The sequence below is a fragment of the Meles meles genome, chromosome 8 (assembly GCF_922984935.1).
Source record: "Meles meles chromosome 8, mMelMel3.1 paternal haplotype, whole genome shotgun sequence".
In the NCBI taxonomy this organism is placed as follows: domain Eukaryota; kingdom Metazoa; phylum Chordata; class Mammalia; order Carnivora; family Mustelidae; genus Meles; species Meles meles.
Window position 1 is genome coordinate 80977956 of NC_060073.1, and position 21772 is coordinate 80999727.

The 21772-nt window shown below is 37.2% G+C and overlaps 1 protein-coding gene across 8 annotated transcripts in view; it reads right to left on the reverse strand.

Moving 5' to 3' along the window:
- Positions 1-1332: 1332 nt before the first annotated feature.
- ARHGAP42 (Rho GTPase activating protein 42) overlaps positions 1333-21772 on the reverse strand; it is a 314994-nt gene continuing 294554 nt past the window's right edge. For all 8 annotated transcript variants that reach the window (XM_046017388.1, XM_046017387.1, XM_046017393.1 and 5 more), the window contains 5 exons: positions 21330-21710; positions 20809-20965; positions 18810-18872; positions 2057-2136; positions 1333-1624 (listed from right to left, as the gene is read on the reverse strand). In XM_046017388.1, coding sequence (XP_045873344.1) covers positions 1536-1624; positions 2057-2136; positions 18810-18872; positions 20809-20965; positions 21330-21710 — 770 coding nt within the window. In that variant the 3' untranslated portion in view covers positions 1333-1535. The remainder of the gene's footprint in view (positions 1625-2056; positions 2137-18809; positions 18873-20808; positions 20966-21329; positions 21711-21772) is intronic.

Sequence of the window (21772 nt, forward strand, 5' to 3'; positions counted from 1 at the left end):
TGTTCTATAAATTCAGTAAATTCTTAATAAATGCTATAAATTGAAGGCATAAAAGAAAATCATGTACAGACTTTATTCCTGCCAAAGATGATAAAATAATTTTAAATTCTGTGGCTCAACATAATTTAAGAATCCTGTATCTTTATGTTTGGTTTCTATTGCAATCAAGCATAGAATTAAAAGGCATAGCTTCTTGACTAGTGTCTTTAAAAAACATCTTTATCATTTGTACAAGAATTTCTCAAAAGCCAAAATTAAAATGAGATAACAATAAAATATGTTGACACTTTACAGTGTTACCAGTAGAATTCAGGCTGCATGCCTTAAAACTGCACTTTTTACACTGTTTTCCTCTTATTGTAGTTATATTTTGTGATGCCACTATAATGCCCCAGCAGATGTTATGTGCATATGACTTATCATGTTAATGTAGTAAAGTTATATGTTATGTGTTTTTATTTATACGTTAATGTAATCAAATTTCATAAAATCTCAAAATTATAAAGATAGTTTTACAAAGCCTCTTAACCAGGTGTCAGCAAACCATGACCCATGAGTCAAATCTGGCTTGCCATCAGTTTTGTATGGCTCATCAGCTAAAATATTTCTATTTTTAAATGGATTTTAAGAAGTTAAGAAGGATGACATGCAGGACACATAAGAATTTTGATTTTCAAATTTTAGGATCCATAAGTAAAGTTGTATTGGCACTAAGACATGTTCATTTGCTTACTCACTGTCTATGGTGCTTTCTGCTACAATAGCAGGGTTGAGCATTGTGGGGAAGACCTTCAAGGTCTGCAAAACTCCCAGATATTTACTATAAGGCCTTGACAGAAATAGTTTGGTAATCCCTGCTATGCCCATAGAAGGTGTCTGGAATGCTGAATGGAGTGTTTATATTGAAATCAGTGTATGACTTAACTGGGTTTTATTTATAGACATCATATACATTATTCTTTTTGAATATCATCTACTTGGTAAACAAAAAAAATAAACTTATGTTAAAAAAAAAAACAAACTTATTCCTTGAAATGTTTAGGACCAGCAAAACAATCATATATAAGAGAGGTAAATTCTTAAGAAAAAACAATAAATGAAAAATTTAAATTACATTTTTAAGTAATGATTTCAAGGTTCCTCAGAGAATGCCAGGCAGTAAAGGACAAATCTAAGAATCCTTATAGCAAATTTCTAGTTTCCAAAGTTCTGGGATACAGTACGTAACACAGTATTTGAAATTCTACAGTTGTCATGGAAGAGACAATTTGTAGAGCTACTTATTAGAAAACAACAGGGGGAGAAAGATTTTAAAATAAGAAAAAGTCAAGATTTTAAAAAAGTGGCTTGGCAAGCAATTTAAGCATTTTTTTTTCTTTTACATTTATAGGGGGCTACATAGTCTGCTGGTGTACAAACTTGATAGAAATTTACTTTTAATTTAGTGGGCTGATTGCCATATCTGTGTCAGATAAAATCATAGCACTTATTGTTACCATGGATACCATGAAGATACTGCCATCCACTAAACAGTATTAGAGGAAGACAACATAATTTTCTGGAACTAGTCCTGTTTTGCCTTCATAAGTTGCTTTCAACCATCCTGGTTCCACTGATGGGTACACTGTTAAAAAAATTTAAAGAAAAAGTAAATGTCATTCAATCGACATTAGCCTCGAATAAGTATATACATAAATGAGTAAAAATCCACATTAGATTGCATGTATACACTCAAGTTGTCAAAACAATGTCACCACCTCTTTAAGACTGGAAATGTCCTTTGCATTCATTAACCAATATCTCCTCCTCCCCAATCCCTCCCATCCTTCTATCTTTCCCATTTCCCCCATTACTTCTTCCCTCTGCCTCTCTAGAATATACAAGAAGAAATGGAGCTGCAGAGAAATTTGATGCACTCACTTGTACAGGTTATGAGAGGCAGCCTGGGCTCGATTCTGAGTCTGCTGGCTTCTATTTTCACTTTTTTTCCCTGCACTATTCCTTATCTTCCCAATCCATGATAGTGAACTAAAGTGAAGGGAATAGGTATACTTACCATTAGAAAATATCGCCCCCTGTGGAAAAGAAAGCTCGTGGCTGTGCTCTGCTTTACAAGAGTACATGGCTTTGGCTTGGCTGAAAGAGCAAAAAGCAATTTATAAAACCCACAACACTTAACTCAAGTACATTTATACTTGAAATTATTCTTAAAAAATTTTATTAGTTTTTAGTGATAAGAGTATGATATACATAAAACACACATGTAAGTGTGCATAAGAGTATTTTTCACAAACTGAATATACTGGTGTAACCAGATCAAGAAATCAAACAATGACAGCACACCAAAAACCCTTCTTGTGTTTTCAGGAAATGTCCCCAAGGGTAATTAACTTGGCTTAGAACAGCAAAAATTGGTTTTAAAGAATACTACTATTTAATAGTATCCTGGAAAACAGGCCATTGTTATACCTATATAGAAATTCATAGGTACTCTAAAGCCTTTTCTTTTTCTACTTTCTTTTCAGACTATCAGAAGTGAGACCCCAAAATTAAAGGCCTACAGAGTATAATAAGTAAACTAAGTGGGCATGATACAAGAAAAATGATAGGATAAATTGATGATAGATGGCAACCAACAATAGCCTCCTTGTCAGGTAGATTTTGAGGACAGAGGAAAGCTTTGCAAATCAGAGTCTATATCCACCTCCTAAAGTAAGAAGCCAACACTCATATGAGAATTCAGACTCGATGCAACCACATACTATAGTTTCTTAAGAGAAGCCAGAATTTCAGAGTTTTATATGAGATCTATTTTAAAATATTTGAGCCTACATTAAAAAGCCATCAACTGAGGCTTTTTAAAATCACCAGTCAAGTCACCTTTAATCTTCAACATCCAATTACCTAGGCAATATGATGGGCAAGTTATCCTTTCTCACCATCTCCATCAAAACCAGAGTCGAAGCTAAAATAATTTCTGGTGTCCACTCACTAAATGGCTTGCTAGCTTTCTAAATCCTCTAGGCTTCCTATTTTGTCTCCTTACAATCCATTCTATACAGAGCAGCCAGGAGACAGTTTGAAATAGGAAGCAGTATGAAATAGGTTCTGATGATCATGTCATGACTGCCTTATTTCCTTGAAAACAACACTTCAAATGGTCTCTAATTCTAGCCTTAGTTTAGATTATGCACACTATGCATAATCAGGTACCAGTCAGTATCTCCGCTTCTTCTGTACCTGCCTGTGCTCACCTACTATACTCCAATCACTGACCTCCTTTCACCTCCTCAAACATGCCAAACTTTTCCCTATCTCAGGACTATCAGGGCTTTGTCCTGAGATGTTTTTCTTTCTTTCTTTCTTTTTTTTTTTTTTTGTTTTTTAAAGATTTTATTTAATTGACAGAGAGAGTGAGAGAGCACAAGTAGTCAGAGCGGCAGGCAGAGGAGGGAGAAGCAGGCTCCCTGCTGAGCAGAGAGGCCAATGTGATCCTAGGGTCCTGGGATGAAGGCAGATGAGCTGAAGGCAGATGCTTAACCAACTAAGCCACCCAGGCACCCCAAGGTGTTTTCCTCTTGATCTTCACATGGCTATGCACTTCTAGTGCTTAGTTAAATTCATCTTAAATTTCACCTAGTTCATCTTAAATTTCCTAAGCTTTGTTAAAGGTTAGGTCTTCCCGACCACATGCTATAAAATAGTTGTCCAGGAAACTATCATACTCACCTGTTTTAAGTCTGCATGGTATTAGTATCTGGTATTCTCTTGTTACTATTGATAATTCTATAATCTTTTCCCCAATTAGAATGCAAGCTCCATGAATGATGCTTGATGGTTGGTAATTCAGTATTTGCTCAGTCAATGAATGGTAAAAAAGATAATATGCTCTGGGTCTGTTTTCTACACAATGAGTCCTTTTAAGACTGAAGTCACCCTGTCCTTCCTTCCTGAGGTCTCAGTACTTTACCTGCAAAGAAGCATCAGCAAGCAGTGTTTGCTATCTACAGCTCTCTCGAAGAGCAGTATAACATTGTTATTTCATTTCCCTGTTGGAGCTAGATGCTGGATCTTATTCCCTTACATTTCCAGAATGAGACTAGGTCATTTATACTGGAGTTCCCAAACAGACATCTGAAAATCAGAAAATTAAAAATTAGAGAAAAATTGTGCTCCTACCTCCAAAGTCTAGTTCATGAGGTAAGTCTCAGGCTATACTTTCAGGAAGTTTGCTAGGACAGACTGCAGCAGGCAGATTTAGAAATGACTACTAGCCCAGTGCAACATGGTCTAAGGAAGAATTGAGGAAGTACAAGGCTCTACACTAAAAAGCCATGTTGGGGTGCCTGGGTGGCTCAGTCAGTTAAGCATCTGCCTTCATCTTGGGTCATAATTCAAGGGTCCTAGGATCAAGCCCCACATCGGGCTCCCTGTTCAGTGGAGAGCCTGCTTCTCCCTCTCCCTCTGCCTGCCACTCTGCCTACTTGTGCTATCTCTCTGTCAAATAAATGAAAAGTATATATTTTTTAAAAGAGCCATGTATATGTGTGTGTATGTGCATGCATGGACATGAATGCACGTGCATGGGTGTGTGGGTTGACATGGATGTGGGTGATGTGGGTGTAGGGGAAGAGGATAATACCAAGTTATGAAGATTTCTAAGAACCAGAACATGGTAATCTTAAAGAGAAAGAATGCTAGTTTTTCTGATAAATCTTCCAGTCAATTATAATCATTTAATCTAATATAATTTGGTATAATTTTATCTGATATAATCTGATGTTTAATGTAATTGAGAGTTCCAGAACCATTTCTCAAAAAATATGTAAAGGTTTTTCAAAAAATCAAATCTTCTAACAGCAAAAATTTCCTCTAATATCAAGTCTTACTGCTTTGAATCATTTGGAGATGCATAAGGTAACAATTTTCAGTCACAGAAATCACTAAGATATAATAATCCTTACAATGATATAATTTGTAAAATTATACTCTAAATGCAACAAAACTATTTTTGTTAAAATTCAGACATGAATATTCTCTCTATGGTATTTTATTGGATTGGATTAGATAGCAAGGGGGAGGCATGTAGAATAATTATATCACTAAATAAATGGGATATTGTTAAATGTGTTAAAGATACATAGCACAAAATATTATGTCATGACTTCGCAATTATCTGTGCATATGACTAGACAGGTATAATTTTCTTCTGCTGAGATCTGTAACTACAGGTGTTAACTCAGCAGAGAGCTTTGATGATTTAATGTAGACATCTGTGACAGTGAAGTTTTCTCTCTAGGTGCTAATGCTTCCTCTTTTACTGCCTTGGTATATTGAAGAAGATGTGAAAATAACACTCACCTATTGAGTCTCTCTTCAGAAGATCCTAATATCTTTTGGAAAGAATTTTGAAAATCTTGCTTCTTATTGCATGGGAGAGTAAGATAATGGCACTCAACATCCTGAAAGCTATTTCTTCTCTTATCATCCAGAGGATGATCTGTTCACAAGACCTATTCCTAATTCTAAATGCTATTACTGATGAGTAGACTTACAAAGATTTGATAGGGTGAGTGTGCAAAATTCACAATGCTTATCTTAATATTAGCAACATTTTAAATGTCACCTAATCAAAAGTGATACAATATTTTCTGGAAAGCCACTTAGTGTTACACACACACGTGTGCACACAAACACACACACACGCACACACATAATTTTGTATGAAGGAAGGAGAGATGAACACAGATATAGTTAAAAAGATGCCAGTAACGTATATAACATAAAGATGTAGTAACATATGACAAACTAAGTCTTCATCAGAAGATTTAATAAATTAACACACACCGTCCCAATAAAGCATTAGGTAGCTACTACAAACAGTAAAGTAGGTAGAAGAACCCATGGCATGAAACACTGCTAGCACATAAGGCAAGTATTTTACAAAAAAATTTTGTCCTTGAAAATCCCTAAATTGCTCATGACTCTTTACAATAAACACTGCACTTGCTTTTTAGTCACTGGTCAGAGATATCTTAAATTAGTCATATGTTCCTTTCCTAGGCTTTTGTTAACAAATGCTGGCTGTTTCTGGTTTTGATGTCTGAGTACTGAATGCCTCAATGCTAAAGAACTCCCATGGGACCTTGTAGAGTTACAGCTGCTTATGTCAAAGGCATGTGTACTGCAATTCTATTGAAAATGTAGTGTCCTTCTGTATCTCTGACTACAGTCTTTAGTTTAAAATCTAATTTATCTGATATGAGAATCGCTACCCCGGCCTTCTTCTGAGGCCCATTGGCATGAAAGATGCTTCTCCATCCCTTCACTTTCAGTCTGGGTGTATCCTTAGGTTCAAAATGGGTCTCTTGTAGACAACATATGGATGGGTCCTGTCGTTTTATCCAATCTGCAGCCCTGTGTCATTTTATGGGCACATTTAGGCCGTTCACATTGAGAGTGATTATTGATAGATAGGTTTTGATTGACATCGTGTTACCTTTGAAGTCTTTCTGTCTGTAGATTGTCTCTATATTTCTGTTCAATGATATTCTTAGGATTTTTTCTCCTTTATAGGACCCCCCTTAATATTTCCTGCAGTGTCGGCTTGGTGGTTGCATAGTCTTTTAAGCCTTGCTGGTCTTGGAAACTCTTTATCTCTCCAACCATTTTGAATGTCAGTCTTGCTGGATAAAGTATTCTTGGCTGCATGTTCTTCTCATTTAGTACTCTGAATATATTTTGCCAGCCCTTCCTGGCTTGCCAGGTCTCTGTGGACAGGTCTGACGTTATTCTAATGGGCTTTCCTCTGTATGTAAGGAGCTTCTTTGTCCTAGCTGCTTTTAAGAGGGTCTGTCTAGAATCATAATTCTTCATTCTAACTATCAGGTATCGTGAGGACTTTCAAGAATCTAAAATCTTGGGGGGAAATCTCTCTGCCTCTAGTACATGAACGTTGTTTCCATTCGTGAGATTGGGAAAATTTTCATAGACAACTTGTTCCACTATATCTTCTAGACTTCTTTCTTTTTCCTCCCCTTCAGGGATTCCAATAATTCTGACGTTGGAATGTTTCATGGTATCATTTACTTCCCTGATTCTGTTTTTGTGGCTTCTGAGCTGTTTGTTCCAGGCTTCCTCCTGATCCTTCCTATCTGTTTGTCCTCCAGATCACTAATTCTATCTTCTGTCTCAGTTACCCTAGCTTTTAGAGAATTTAGATTGGATTGGAATTCATTGAGAGCATTTTGAACATCATCCCTGGTGGCTTTCAGTTCTGCCCTAACATTGTGAACATCATCCCTGGTGGCTTTCAGTTCTGCCCTCATCAATTCCGTTTGGTCATCCATGGCTTTCTCCAACCTAGCTATTGCCTGGATAATTGTTAGCCTGAATTCCTTTTCTGACATATTGTCTATGTCGATAGCCATTAGCTCTGTTGCAGAAGGTCCATCCTCTGTATTTTTCTTCTGTTGGGCATTCCTCCTCCTAGTCATTTTGGTAAGAGATGACTGAACAGATGCAGCTGGATGTATCGATTGTGGTGCAGTCAAGGTGCACCCTGGAATGCTTCTGTGCAATCAGGATTCCCCACCCAAATGAGAGAAAAAAGAAAAGAAAAAGAAATAGAGAAGAAAGAGAAAAAAAAAAGAAAAGAAAAGAGAAGAAAAAAGAAAAAAAAAAAGAAAGAGAGAGAGAGACAGGAAAAAAAAGGGAAGATAAAAGAGAAGGCTCAGCCCAAATGGGCCCCAAGGTAAGATTTATGAAGTATATACAAACAAAAAGACTGATAAAAGTATATGACAAGAGAAAAATATATATATACATAAAAGCAAAAAAAAAAAAAAAAAAGAAGAACCTCATCAGAAAGAACCCCAAGTATAAGATTTATATACTATCAGGACAAACACAAATACACAGAAACACTGGCGGAAGGAAAAGATGGGACAGTGGTTATAAATTCTCAGTGTGGGTGAGGACGGTTATTTTGATTCTTCCTGGATGTATCTTGATGTTTTTGTTAAGGGACTCAACTTTCCTTAGGGGGATTAAAAATTGGTTTACCTATAGGGGTAGCACTGACTGGGGAAAGGGGATTACCTTCAAGTTTAACTCTATATGTATATTAGAAAATAAAATTTAAAAAAGAATAAACTAAATTAAAATTTAAAAAAATAGAAAAGCAAAAGAAAAACACGGGTGTATGTATCAAAAAGTTCAGGTTAGAAGGTTATTAAAGAATTTGATGTACTGGACATCTCACTGTGATGGTAAATAGGTTAAAAATTATCTATAGGTATATATATATATATATATATATATATATATATATATATATAACCAGAATAGTGGTAAAGAGTTAAAAATAAAAGTTGTATTTATGAAGTAATGGTGGTTGTTCTCTTGTCATCTTTTTTTTTTTGAAAATGAAGTGAAATTTTTTTTTTTTTTAAGAGAAAGAGAGAGAATGCCCACATATGTGTGAGCAGGCAGAGGAGAGCTGAGGAAGGGGGAGAAAGAAAAATCTCAAACAGGGACCATGCTCACCATGGAGCCTGATATGGGGCTGGATCTAATGACCTAAACATGACCTAAGCTGAAATCAAGAGTCTGATGCTTAACTGACTGAATTGCTTAAGAAGCCCCAGTAACTAAGGCTTTTAAAAAAATTTTTTTTTTATTTTTCTATTTGTTTATTTACAGCATAACAGTGTTCATTGTTTTGGCATCACACCCAGTGCTCCATGCAGTACGTGCCCTCCCTATTACCCACCACCTGGTTCCTCAAACTCCCAACCCCCGCCCCTTCAAAACCCTCTGGTTGCTTTTCAGAGTCCATAGTCTCTCATGGTTCATCTCCCCTTCCAGATCCCTCAACTCCCTCTCCTCTCCATCTCCCCATGTCCTCCATGTTATTTGTTATGCTCCACAAATAAGTGAGACCATATGATACTTGACTCTCTCTGCTTGACTTATTTTGCTCAGCATAATCTCTTCCAGTCCCGTCCATGTTGCTACAAAAGTTGGGTATTCATCCTTTCTGATGGAGGCATAATACTCCATTGTGTATATGGACCACATCTTCCTTATCCATTCATCCATTGAAGGGCATCTTGGTTCTTTCCACAGTTTGGCGACCGTAGCCATTGCTGCAATAAACATTGGGGTACAGATGGCCCTTCTTTTCACTACATCTGTATCTTTGGGGTAAATACCCAGCAGTGCAATTGCAGGGTCATAGGGAAGCTCTATTCTTAATTTCTTCAGGAATCTCCACACTGTTCTCCAAAGTGGCTGCACTAACTTGCATACCCACCAACAGAGTAAGAGGGTTCCCCTTTCTCCACATCCTCTCCAACACATGTTGTTTCCTGTTTTGCTAATTTTGGCCATTCTAACTGGTGTCAGGTGGTATCTCAATGTGGTTTTAATTTGAATCTCCCTGATGGCTAGTGATGATGAACATTTTTTCCTGTGTCTGATAGCCATTTGTATGTCTTCGTTGGAGAAGTGTCTGTTCATATCTTCTGCCCATTTTTTTGATATGATTATCTGTTTTGTGTGTGTTGAGTTGGAGGAGTTCTTTATAGATCCTGGATATCAACCTTTTGTCTGTACTGTCATTTGCAAATATCTTCTCCCATTCCGTGGGTTGCCTCTTTGTTTTGTTGACTGTTTCCTTTGCTGTGCAGAAGCTTTTGATCTTGATGAAGTCCCAAAAGTTCATTTTTGCTTTTGTTTCCTTGGCCTTTGGAGACCTATCTTGAAAGAAGTTGCTGTGGCTGATATCGAAGAGGTTACTGCCTATGTTCTCCTCTAGGATTCTGATAGAGTCCTGTCTCACGTTGAGGTCTTTTATCCATTTCGAGTTTATCTTTGTGTACGGTATAAGAGAATGGTCGAGTTTCATTCTTCTACATATCGCTGCCCAGTTTTCCCAGCACCATTTATTGAAGAGACTGTCTTTTTTCCATTGAATATTTTTTCCTGTTTTGTCGAAGATTATTTCACCATAGAGTTGAGGGTCCATATCTGGGCTCTCCACTCTGTTCCACTGGTCAATGTGTCTGTTTTTATGCCAGTACCACGCTGTCTTGGTGATCACAGCTTTGTAGTAAAGCTTGAAATCGGGTAACGTGATGCCGCCAGTTTTATTTTTGTTTTTCAACATTTCCTTAGCAATTTGGGGTCTCTTCTGATTCCATACAAATTTTAGGATTATTTGCTCCAGCTCTTTGAAAAATACAGGTGGAATTTTGATCGGAATGGCATTAAAAGTATAGATTGCTCTAGGCAGTATAGACATTTTAACAATGTTTATTCTTCCAATCCAAGAGCATGGAACAGTCTTCCATCTTTTTGTGTCTTCTTCAATTTCTTTCATGAGTGTTCTGTAGTTCCTCGAGTACAGGTCCTTTACCTCTTTGGTTAGGTTTATTCCCAGGTATCTTATGGTTCTTGGTGCTATAGTGAATGGAATGGATTCTCTAATTTCCCTTTCTGTATTTTCATTGTTAGTGTATAAGAAAGCCACTGATTTCTGTACATTGACTTTGTATCCTGCCACGTTACAGAATTGCTGTATGAGTTCTAGTAGTTTGGGGGTGGAGTCTTTGGGGTTTTCCATATAAAGAATCATGTCATCTGCCAAGAGAGAGAGTTCGACTTCTTCCTTGCCAATTTGGATACCTTTTATTTCTCTTTGTTGTCTGATTGCCGTTGCTAGAACTTCTAATACTAGTAGAACGTATCAATGAAACTAGAAGCTGGTTTTTTGAAAGAATCAGTAAGATCGATAAACCATTGGCCACACTAATCCAAAAGAAAAGAGAGAAAGCCCAAATTAATAAAATTATGAATGAAAAGGGAGAGATCACAACTAACAACAAGGAAATAGAAACAATCATCAGAAATTATTACCAACAGTTATATGCCAATAAGCTAAGCAACCTGGATGAAATGGATGCATTCCTGGAAAACTACAAACTCCCAAAATTGAACCAGGAAGAAATTGACAACCTGAATAGACCGATATCTAGTAACGAGATTGAAGCAGTGATCAAAAACCTCCCAAAAAACAAGAGCCCAGGACCTGACGGATTCCCTGGGGAATTCTACCAAACTTTCAAAGAGGAAATAACACCAGTTCTCCTGAAACTGTTCCAAAAAGTTGAAGCAGAAGGATAACTTCCAGACTCTTTTTATGAAGCCAGCATTACCCTGATCCCCAAACCAGGCAAAGACCCTACCAAAAAGGAGAATTTCAGACCAATATCACTGATGAATATGGATGCAAAGATTCTCAACAAGATCCTAGCAAACAGGATCCAGCAGCACATTCAAAAGATTATGCACCATGACCAGGTGGGATTCATCCCTGGGTTGCAAGGTTGGTTCAACATTCGCAAATCAATCAATGTGATAGAACAAATCACTAAGAGAAGAGAGAAGAACCACACGGTCCTCTCAATTGATGCAGAAAAAGCATTTGACAAAATCCAGCATCCGTTCCTGATGAAAACGCTTCAAAGTATAGGGATAGAGGGAACATTCCTCAACTTCATAAAATCTATCTATGAAAGACCCCCAGCAAATATCATCCTGAATGGGAAAAAGCTTGCAGCCTTCCCGTGGAGATCAGGAACACAACAAGGATGCCCACTCTCACCACTCTTGTTCAACATGTATTAGAAGTTCTAACTAAGCTTTTTAAGTTAAAAATGTGCAATTTAGAGGCACCTGGGTGGCACAGTGGGTTAAGCCTCTGCCTTCGGCTCAGATCATGATCTCAGGGTCCTGGGATCGAGCCCCACTTCAGGCTCTCTGCTCAGCAGGGAGCCTGCTTCCCCGTTCTCTCTGCCTGCCTCTGCCTACTTGTGATCTCTGTCAAATGAATAAAATCTTTAAAAAATGTGTATTTTATTAGTTTAATAATTTTATTAGTATCTTTCCTGTGTTGGGCACCATGTTGGCATGATACAGTGAATACCACCTTCAGGGTTCCTTTTCTGTGTTTATGACAGAGGAGTGAGTGGTTCACAAAGTGTAGTCAAGGGGAACTTGGATAGATGGGTAGATGGGACCCTGAGAGGACACTTCTCTGATAGCAAATGAAGTATTTATGACAATTACCTTATTTCCTATTACGCTATGTATTAAAGGGGTCTGTAAAAAATGTAAAATAATGTAACTCTGTATTAGAAAATATTTTTCAGGGGCGCCTGGGTGGCTCAGTGGTTTAAGCCTCTGCCTTCAGCTCAGGTCATGATCTCAGGGTCCTGGGATCGAGCCCCACATCAGGCTCTCTGCTCAGTGAGGAGCCTGTTTCTCCCTCTCTCTCTGCCTGCCTCTCTGCCTAATTGTGACCTCTTTCTCTGTCAAATAAATAAAATATTAAAATAAAATATTTTTCATAAAGTTTATGTTATTTATGCTAATATGTAATGGCTTCTAAAAAATATTTGCTATTGTATTAATGGTGCTTTGGTGGGATTAGGGAAGATAGGTGTCAGTTCCTGAACTCTCAGCAGTCACCATCACTAAGGAGTGGAAGCAGATTGCAGCATGGCCACAACAAAGAATTGGGATTCTATGTGGCCTGGGCTGGTGGTGGATGTGAAACAATTTCTATTATCTTAGACACATTAAGAATATGGCCTTTGGAAGAGGTAGGGAGGCTATACCCTGTTGTGACCTGGGGTAGTCACATAAACTGTTTGCTTCAGTTTCACAGAAAAAGGTGACCCCCAAATGCTGAAGGACTTGTGATCATCATGTAATGGGTGATAAGAGTTTGAATTTTGAAAGGAAAGAGGTATTTCCTTGGTTCGTTTTCTATATGTAGAAATGAAGTCTAAGAGAAATTAAAGTTATGGCAAAGTCAGGCTAGACTCTACATGTCCTGATTGCTGGTCTAGGACATTTGGATATTATCTATGAAGTCTCTTAATAACACTGAAAAAAATCACTTCTGTTATTGATAATTGTTGACTGTTAATAATAGTGAATAATCACATTTCTGTCTTCTAACAAAAAGTGTTGCTATTATCACCTTTAGTTCCATTAGCTTATTCACGTTTTTAATAAATTCATAAATTTTTAAAAATTACTCAGTTTAAGTTTCTAATATAATAAATATGGGTTTATTCTCAGGTATCTTATGGTTCTTGGTGCTATAGTAAATGGAATGGATTCTCTAATTTCCCTTTCTGTATTTTCATTGTTAGTGTATAAGAAAGCCACTGATTTCTGTACATTGACTTTGTATCCTGCCACGTTACTGAGTTGCTGTATGAGTTCTAGAAGTTTGGGGGTGGAGTCTTTGGGGTTTTCCATATAAAGAATCATGTCATCGGTGAAGAGAGAGAGTTTGACTTCTTCCTTGCCAATTTGGATACCTTTTATTTCTCTTTGTTGTCTGATTGTCATTGCTAGGACTTCTAATACTATGTTGAACAAGAGTGGTGAGAGTGGGCATCCTTGTCGTGTTCCTGATCTCCACGGGAAGGCTGCAAGCTTTTTCCCATTCAGGATGATATTTGCTGGGGGTCTTTCATAGATAGATTTTATGAAGTTGAGGAATGTTCCCTCTATCCCTATACTTTGAAGCGTTTTCATCAGGAACGGATGCTGGATTTTGTCAAATGCTTTTTCTGCATCAATTGAGAGGACCATGTGGTTCTTCTCTCTTCTCTTATTGATTTGTTCTATCACATTGATTGATTTGCGAATGTTGAACCATCCTTGTAACCCAGGGATGAATCCCACCTGGTCATGGTAGATAATCTTTTGAATGTACTGCTAGATCCTATTTGCTAGGATCTTGTTGAGAATCTTAGCATCCATATTCATCAGTGATATTGGTCTGAAATTCTCCTTTTTGGTAGGGTCTTTGCCTGGTTTGGGGATCAGGGTAATGCTGGCTTCATAAAAAGAGTCTGGAAGTTATCCTTCTGCTTCAACTTTTTGGAACAGTTTCAGGAGAACTGGTGTTATTTCCTCTTTGAAAGTTTGGTAGAATTCCCCAGGGAATCCGTCAGGTCCTGGGCTCTTGTTTTTTGGGAGGTTTTTGATCACTGCTTCAATCTCGTTACTAGATATCGGTCTATTCAGGTTGTCAATTTCTTCCTGGTTCAATTTTGGGAGTTTGTAGTTTTCCAGGAATGCATCCATTTCATCCAGGTTGCTTAGCTTATTGGCATATAACTGTTTCTGATGATTGTTTCTATTTCCTTGTTGTTAGTTGTGATCTCTCCCTTTTCATTCATAATTTTATTAATTTGGGCTTTCTCTCTTTTCTTTTGGATTAGTGTGGCCAATGGTTTATCAATCTTATTGATTCTTTCAAAAAAACCAGCTTCTAGTTTCATTAGTAAATATAAATAGGTATGACTCCCATAAACAAAAATTCTTTGAGCGTCCTCAATGATTTTTTTTAAGTGTATAAAGGTGTTCTAGGACCAAAAAGTTTCAAAACCATGGTCTTAGATAAGATTAGGTGGTTGTGAGCCAAAATGTTAACAGTGGTTATCTTCAGGTGATGAAATCAGAGGTGGTTTCCCTTCCCCTTTTTGAGTAGATTATTCTCTACATTCTTTAAAAGAAGAAAAATTTGTTATTCTTAAAAATCATGGATTCTTTCTTTGTTTTTTAATGTAGCACAATGATTTATCTTATATGTGTCTTGCATGTGTCACTATGTCTAAACCAGTGACAGCCTTCTTAAATCTCAAAGTCACTGGACAAGATGATTTTGTTGAGCTTTGCTTTGGTGTTTTGTAATCATAAACAAAACATTGGTTTGAAATTATGGTAACAGAAATATATGATTGTTTATGAGCCAAGCACTCCCAATGTTCTTAATTCTCAAGCACGTAATTCTCAATTCAACCTTCAGAAGATATTTATATAGTTTGCCTAAATTATATTACTTTAAAGTGGATCTTCCTCTCTGCCCAAGTACAACTAACACTGAGATAAAGGCTTTATGGGTATCATTTTCCACATGCTTTTATAATAGTAAAACAGAGTCTAGTGACATCTGGCTCTTGAAGGAATTTTCCAGATTAAGGAGAACAATTGTAAATAACCAATGTCTGCTTAGGGATATGCTAGGTATCATGACATTTTTCTCTATTCAAATGGTTCTCAAACTTTTTTTTTTTTTGGTACGTAAGAATCACTTGGGAAGACTGTCAAAACTTCATATTCTCCATGTCTCAGTCTCAGATATTCTGGTTTGAGAGACTGCAGCAACTCAGGAATCTTCATATTAACAAGACTTATAGGTCAAGCTCCTTGAAGAGTGGCCCCTTGTACTGTACTGAATCTGATTTCTTAAAGATATCCCGTGATGCCATAGAGATTAAAACCAGTGTCCTCCTCTAATGATCGCTTTGGCACTTTTGCTTCTATCACATTGACCAATACTTCTGATCATTCATTCAGATTCTTCTTTGCTTGAGCTTTAAATCATTTAAACCATCCACCAAAGACCAATGTTCAGCCATTTTTCTTTTTTTACTCAGTAAGCTCCACCACCGAGTACCCTTACCTTTATTTAAGCAGTGTAACCACTGTGTGGAAACTTTCTGTGCCAAAGAAAGTTGGCCACACTGTGCCACTGTGCCAAAACTTTCCCTCCTATGTACTTACAAGTTGAGGTCAGAAACCAAATTATCATTCCTTTTGACTATCTTAAAGACTTGGAATTTTCTTTACCTGTCTTTCATTCCCAAAGTATTGAAGCAGTTGTCCAATCCTGCTCTGATCCATAAAATTCTCCTTATAATTTTTCATGTTTTGTTACTGCCCTGATTAAGGCATTTTAAATATCACCATTCCATCTTTTTTTCTTAAAAACTTTCAGTGCTCCAAGATTCATTGTTTATGCACCACACTCAGTGCTCCATGCAATATGTGTCCTCCTTAATACCTACCAATGTTCTCTTCTCTTTACAACCTCCCAGAAAAGCCACTTGAATGAAATGTTATGTATGTCCATGATTAGATTACCCCTTTGCCCAATGACTCAGGCTAGGCAGTAACTCCTGGAGGTGTTACTTTCCTGTTATTCATAGCCATCCACTGAAATCTCCCACTTGGTGTCTTTCCCAAAAATGGCGAGTCATCCTACTACCCACTACTGGTTCTATCATTCTTTAAGGTCCAATTCAAGAGTAACCCTGAACTCCTTAGAAAGAAAGCAAAATAAGCATTACAGGAGGTTAGTAAGGAAAATGCCCTCAACTTCTATGTGTTTTTCATGTGTATTTAATGGTATAAAAGAGTATCAGGTGGCTGTTAATAGTTAATGATTAAATAACGCTGATGTATTAATTAGAAGCTTGAATATCTTAAGCAAGCATTTTAAATAGTAACAATAATAGTTATTATTGTACACCATCTACAGAGAACTTATCAAGTACTTCAAATACATTACAGTATACATTTACAACAATTTGTCAAAAGAATTATGACCTTCGAGGTTATTATAACTAGTAAGTGGTAGACCGAGAATTTAAACATGGGTCTATCTGACCCTGACATTGGTTGTGCTCCACGGTGCCTGTCTCTTGGTGAAAAGTTCTGACACTGTCAAAAAATGCTATGGAACTGTTGACAAGTAAACACTCCAACCTCCAGTGCCCTGAGTGAGCTCTACGTTTATGCTGACAGCCATTAGAAGTTGATTTAAAGTATAACCTAAAAGCATATTAAAAATGCATAGGTTGATTGTTGAACATCTGAGTATATGACAGTGTTCTGATTTACTTCATTACTAGCTTCTTTTCTTAAAGCTTTGAAAGGATTATGTCTGATCACAGAATTTGAGTCCTTAACAGATTTAGAACTTCATAATAAGCAGGCTCCATCTAGTGGAGCAATTCAACTATATCAAGACAGAAGAAGCAAAGTTAAATCCCTTACAGAGGGCTTAAAAATGATGACAGTTTCAGAGAAATGATGTTTGGTCTGACATGCACAATACCTAGTTTTCACTATGCCTTGACAAAAGGGAAAAAGGTGAAGATACTATGGATGGAGGTAAAGTAAATGCAAGTACTCTGGGATTTGTTCCTAAGTTCAACACATTGACCAACATTCTGGTAAGATACCAAAGTAGCTCTACTCTGAAGTCAAAAACATTAATACACAAAGACCCATGCTAGGCCTTGGGGAAAACCGAAACAAAACAAAACAGAATTTGAAGGTCAATGTATCCCTAGTAACTAGAACAAGCCCAACATTGCATAGGTATTTCATAAACACTTCCTGAAAAAGTCCACATACTTTAAAAGGTCAATAAAAATTCTATGGTTGAATAACTTTTTTAAAATCTTAATTCCAGTATAATTAATATACAGTGTTATATTAGTTTTAGACGTACAACATAGTGGTTGCATAAATTTTAAAATAACTATACAATGATACTTCAATTAACAGTGATTCATTTATTTCATAGCCTTGAATATCCAAACATGGGAAGCTCAAAATTGCCTTTGTACACCCAAAAGAAAAATCAAAGTTTACTCTTCAAGTGCACTCATTTATATGTTCTTTCAATAGCAAGCACTTAATGAGTGACTCAGACCTCTTGCTGATGGTAAAACAAATAAAACAAAAACAGACATACCAATATACTAAAAATAAATCCATTATTTCAGGCATATTCAAATTAAAAACCAAAGCCCACTGTGGATGAGATCAATCTGGAATAGGAGGAGAGGAAAGCGAAACCTTGAAGCAAAGAGATTATTAGTAGCAAGATGTAATAACCCATCTCCTTTTAACAGAGAGGAAGGTAAATCTGGGAAAACTGAATTAAGAACTGTACTAAAAAAAAAAAAAAAAAAAAAAAAGGAGGGGCTTGGGCCAATCAGCTCTATAGCAACACAGAGGCCATTAAGAATAAGCATATTTTTCAATGCATGTTCATAAAGTTTCTTCCAGAAAAAGTTCTATAACTTTTAGAAGTCAATATACTTTTGAGTTGCACCTGGTTGGTTCAGTCAGTTAAGCGTCTGACTCTTGGTTTTGGATCAGGTCATTATTTCAGGGTTGTGTGATCAAGCCCTGAGTCTGGCTCTGTGCACAGCAGGGAGTCAGCTTGAGATTCTTTCTCTCTCTCTCTTCCTTTGCCCCCACCCCAGGTGCACACACACACACACACACACACACACACACACACACCACACACACTCTCTCTCTCTCTCAAATAAATAATAAATCTTAAAAAAAATTAAAGAAAAATAATATACTTTTGAAAATTTTTCAGAAACTGTCATCAAAGGTGTCTTTGCTGTGCCAAGGATTATGGCAACTTTATCTTTCAGAAGACTTGTTTAGAACCCTTCCTTTGTGAAGATTTTAGTAAATGAGGTATCATTGGAACAGCCTGAAAGGCTAAATGCTGTTTACAGACATGAACCTTTTCCCTCGGAGAGACAGTGGGTGTGGATTTGAACATCTGCAGACCTAAAGGTCTGCACCTGGGTGGCTCAGTGGTTTAAGCCACTGCCTTCGGCTCAGGTCATGATCTCAGGGTCCTGGGATCGAGCCCCACATCGGGCTCTTTGCTCAGCAGGGAGCCTGCTTCCCCATCTCTCTCTGCTTGCTGCTCTGCCTACTTCTGATTTCTCTGTCAAATAAATAAATAAAATCTTAAAAAAAAAAAAAAAAAGAATTTGCAAACCCACAGTAACATTTAAAAAAAAAAAAAAAGATGACCCAATATGTCAACAAAAGACAACAAAGTCACCCACTATTTTATTTATTTATTCTTTACTTTAAGGGTTTTGAAAACTTACCGCCCAGAAGAAACCAGCTTAAGTGAACCAACATTTTCAAACAGTTGGGCTTTTGCTGCCACACTGAAAAACAATTTTAAAATGCAAGTTTCATTAAAATCAAATCATTCAATCAAATCAGAAAATCAGAAAATCATTCAGTTCAAAGTATAATTTGGGGTTATCAGTTAACATACCCAGAAATAATTAGTTAAGAACTATCTACAAAATTTGACCTGAATTTTAATTGTTTTAGGCTTTAATGTGGAAGAAATTTTTAGATCTAGTCTCCAACTCACAGAGTACCAGAAGTAATAAACCTATAGCTACCTTCCCTGGGGATCTTACTGTCCTCATCTTTTCTACTTCAGGAAACTGAGGGAGCAGTAAAAAAGAACATTTTCTCCCTACTCAGCTTCTGGCAGTGATATTGACTCCTGTGGAGCCTCAGTTAAGAATCAAGTCATCAAGACAAAAGAACTGCTGTTCATTCTGATAGTTAAGACAAAACTAGTATTAAAAGGTTTCTTTTTTTTTTTTTTTTTTTAAATATTTGAACATAGCTCTTAAAGTGAAAAGAGAGACCTCGGAAAATATGGCCAATAAATACATTTGTGGATTCAAATCTTATTTCAAATCACGGGAAGCAGGGCATGATCTATTTGAGAAACTGAGTCTATATTAAGACTAAGGCACCCTGGAGTAATTAGAAAAGTTTCTATACTTACTAGAAGAGAATATCAAATTCTGTGAATGATGTTTTAAATTAGATTTTTAAAGTGTATCTTATCTCTTTAATTGACAAATTTTTCTTCCAGAGCCTAGCCGGTTGATAACATGAAGGGTCATTTTACACCTAATACAGAATATATATTCTCTCAATGTTAATTTCTACTTCATCAGGATAACTATAAAACAGAATGAAATCTTTTCTTTCCCTCACAAAGGATGAAATTTATATTCTCCATTCTCCTTTGACATATTGGCTTAAAATTTACTTTCCCATAATGACTAGAACTATACACACTGTACAGTAAACAGATTTATAAATATAGCATTTGTCTACATAGTGGTAGTTGGATTTCTGACCAAGAGAGAGAATATATGTCAAACATATTCTGTAATCAAAGGTTCTTGTCAAAGAAGGTGATGAACAAATGCATTTAAGATACTGTTCCTACAGAAACAGGCTTAGCAAAATGTCTTACTGGACTTTCAGTGAATAATTAAATGGGCTCCTTAACTTTCCAAGTATTCTCATTATCCTGAAAACGAGGTTTCTACTACCTACTGCGGAGAGACACGAAGGACATTAAGAGATAACATAAGTAAAGGAGCTCAGTAATACCTCATATAGCATTTGGAGAGCTCAGTAAAAGTCAGGATAACAAAATGAAAGGGTTAAAAACTTTCCTTTTTAAATTTTGCTTACTTCTTCACCCAAGTTCCCATTTTCTCTTTGTCCCCTTCCTATTTACATCTCTATACTCTATCCTATCTTTACATTTCTGGGTCCTTGGATTAGAAGTACTCTTTTTAGCCTTCCATGCTCTTTGTTCTCCATGAACTTGTTTAAACCCATGAACACTCATGTAGCGGAGACAAATGATGGACAGGAGAGAAAACAAACCCTCATAATGTAGACAGCCGTTGTATTTCTAACAAAGAGATGGGGGAGGTGAGGTATGGGCAGTTGGCTCAGCTGAGAGGTAGATGTCTAGCTTTTACAGAATGTCTAGTTTCAAAGCCCAAAACTACTAGATTATACATCTATTCTCTGTCTTTAAATTAGGCCATAGTTCTGCTTATAAGGCAAATGCTTGAAATGGTATGTGTGTAGGATATCTTAAGCCTACTCTAATTTATATGTCATTTGTAGAAGAGCACAGGGTCCTACAGAAGTTGACTGTCCCACACTGTAGATGAGGCATTCAGCTGTGGCACCCCTAAGGGTTCTTTTGGACATACTCAACTCCTGTGTATCCCTGGAGATACACCAAATATAAACTCTCTCACTTACACAGAGCCAGGTCGCTGGTAGCCATTGCTTGAGGCAGTGTCTAGCCTTAACCTCCTGCACATTTTTGGAGGCAGGTCTGGGTTTGGAGGGGCTTTGGGTATCTCTTTGGAACCTACAGAAGTTAAGCTTTGAATGGATCCGCTGTAGCTCTTGCTTCCTAAAAAGAAAACCCAAGAAAACAGGCAAGGTGCTATCAGACAAAATAACAGCAGTAACACAGTACATGCACATAACAAAAGGAAGCATTTTTCTCTAAGTCCAAATGAGAAGGTTCAGAATGTTCTTTGAGCACAGCAGCCCATCACTCAGGGAGATCACAATCTACAGTAATTACAAAAATATCACCTCAGAGAGATGGAAAGATCCATGAAAAAGTCACAGTGCACAGTTTTAAAAATCTTAGCTCAGGAACAGCGTTGTTAGCCCCTTCACCATTAACTTTTCCCTCCTTAATCATGCTGAATAATCCAGCAAGTGATACAGAGACAATGACATTTTACATAAGCTCAAATCTGGTTTACCTTCAGCTGCAGAGATGGATCTGAGAGAAGAAGCTGAGGCTCTTTTCAGTCCTGAAAGCCCATACGGCCCTTTCTTGACCAGGTCTATGGGTGGGGAAACATCCCCTGGGCTGGTGACCGAGGCAACACTTTGGCAATCTGATTCTGCATCTGTTTTGGTTGCATCCTCTTTAGAACTTGATTCAGGACTAGTTGTCCAGAGTCCAAGATTTTTCTGTCCATTGGAAGGTGATGGGGATACAATCCAAGGAATCCCTCCAGACTTCTCCCTGGGCTGGCAGGAAGCAGACTTGGTTGTGCTGTTTTGTTCAGAGGAGTGAGAGGAGAGTGACTCAATGCTCCCCATGGGTGTGCTGTCTGGGCTGCTGCTATAAGAGTCACCTGAATGGGAGCAAGAAAACAAGAGTGGCTCTCTACTAAGGACAACACAACCAAAGCCTTTC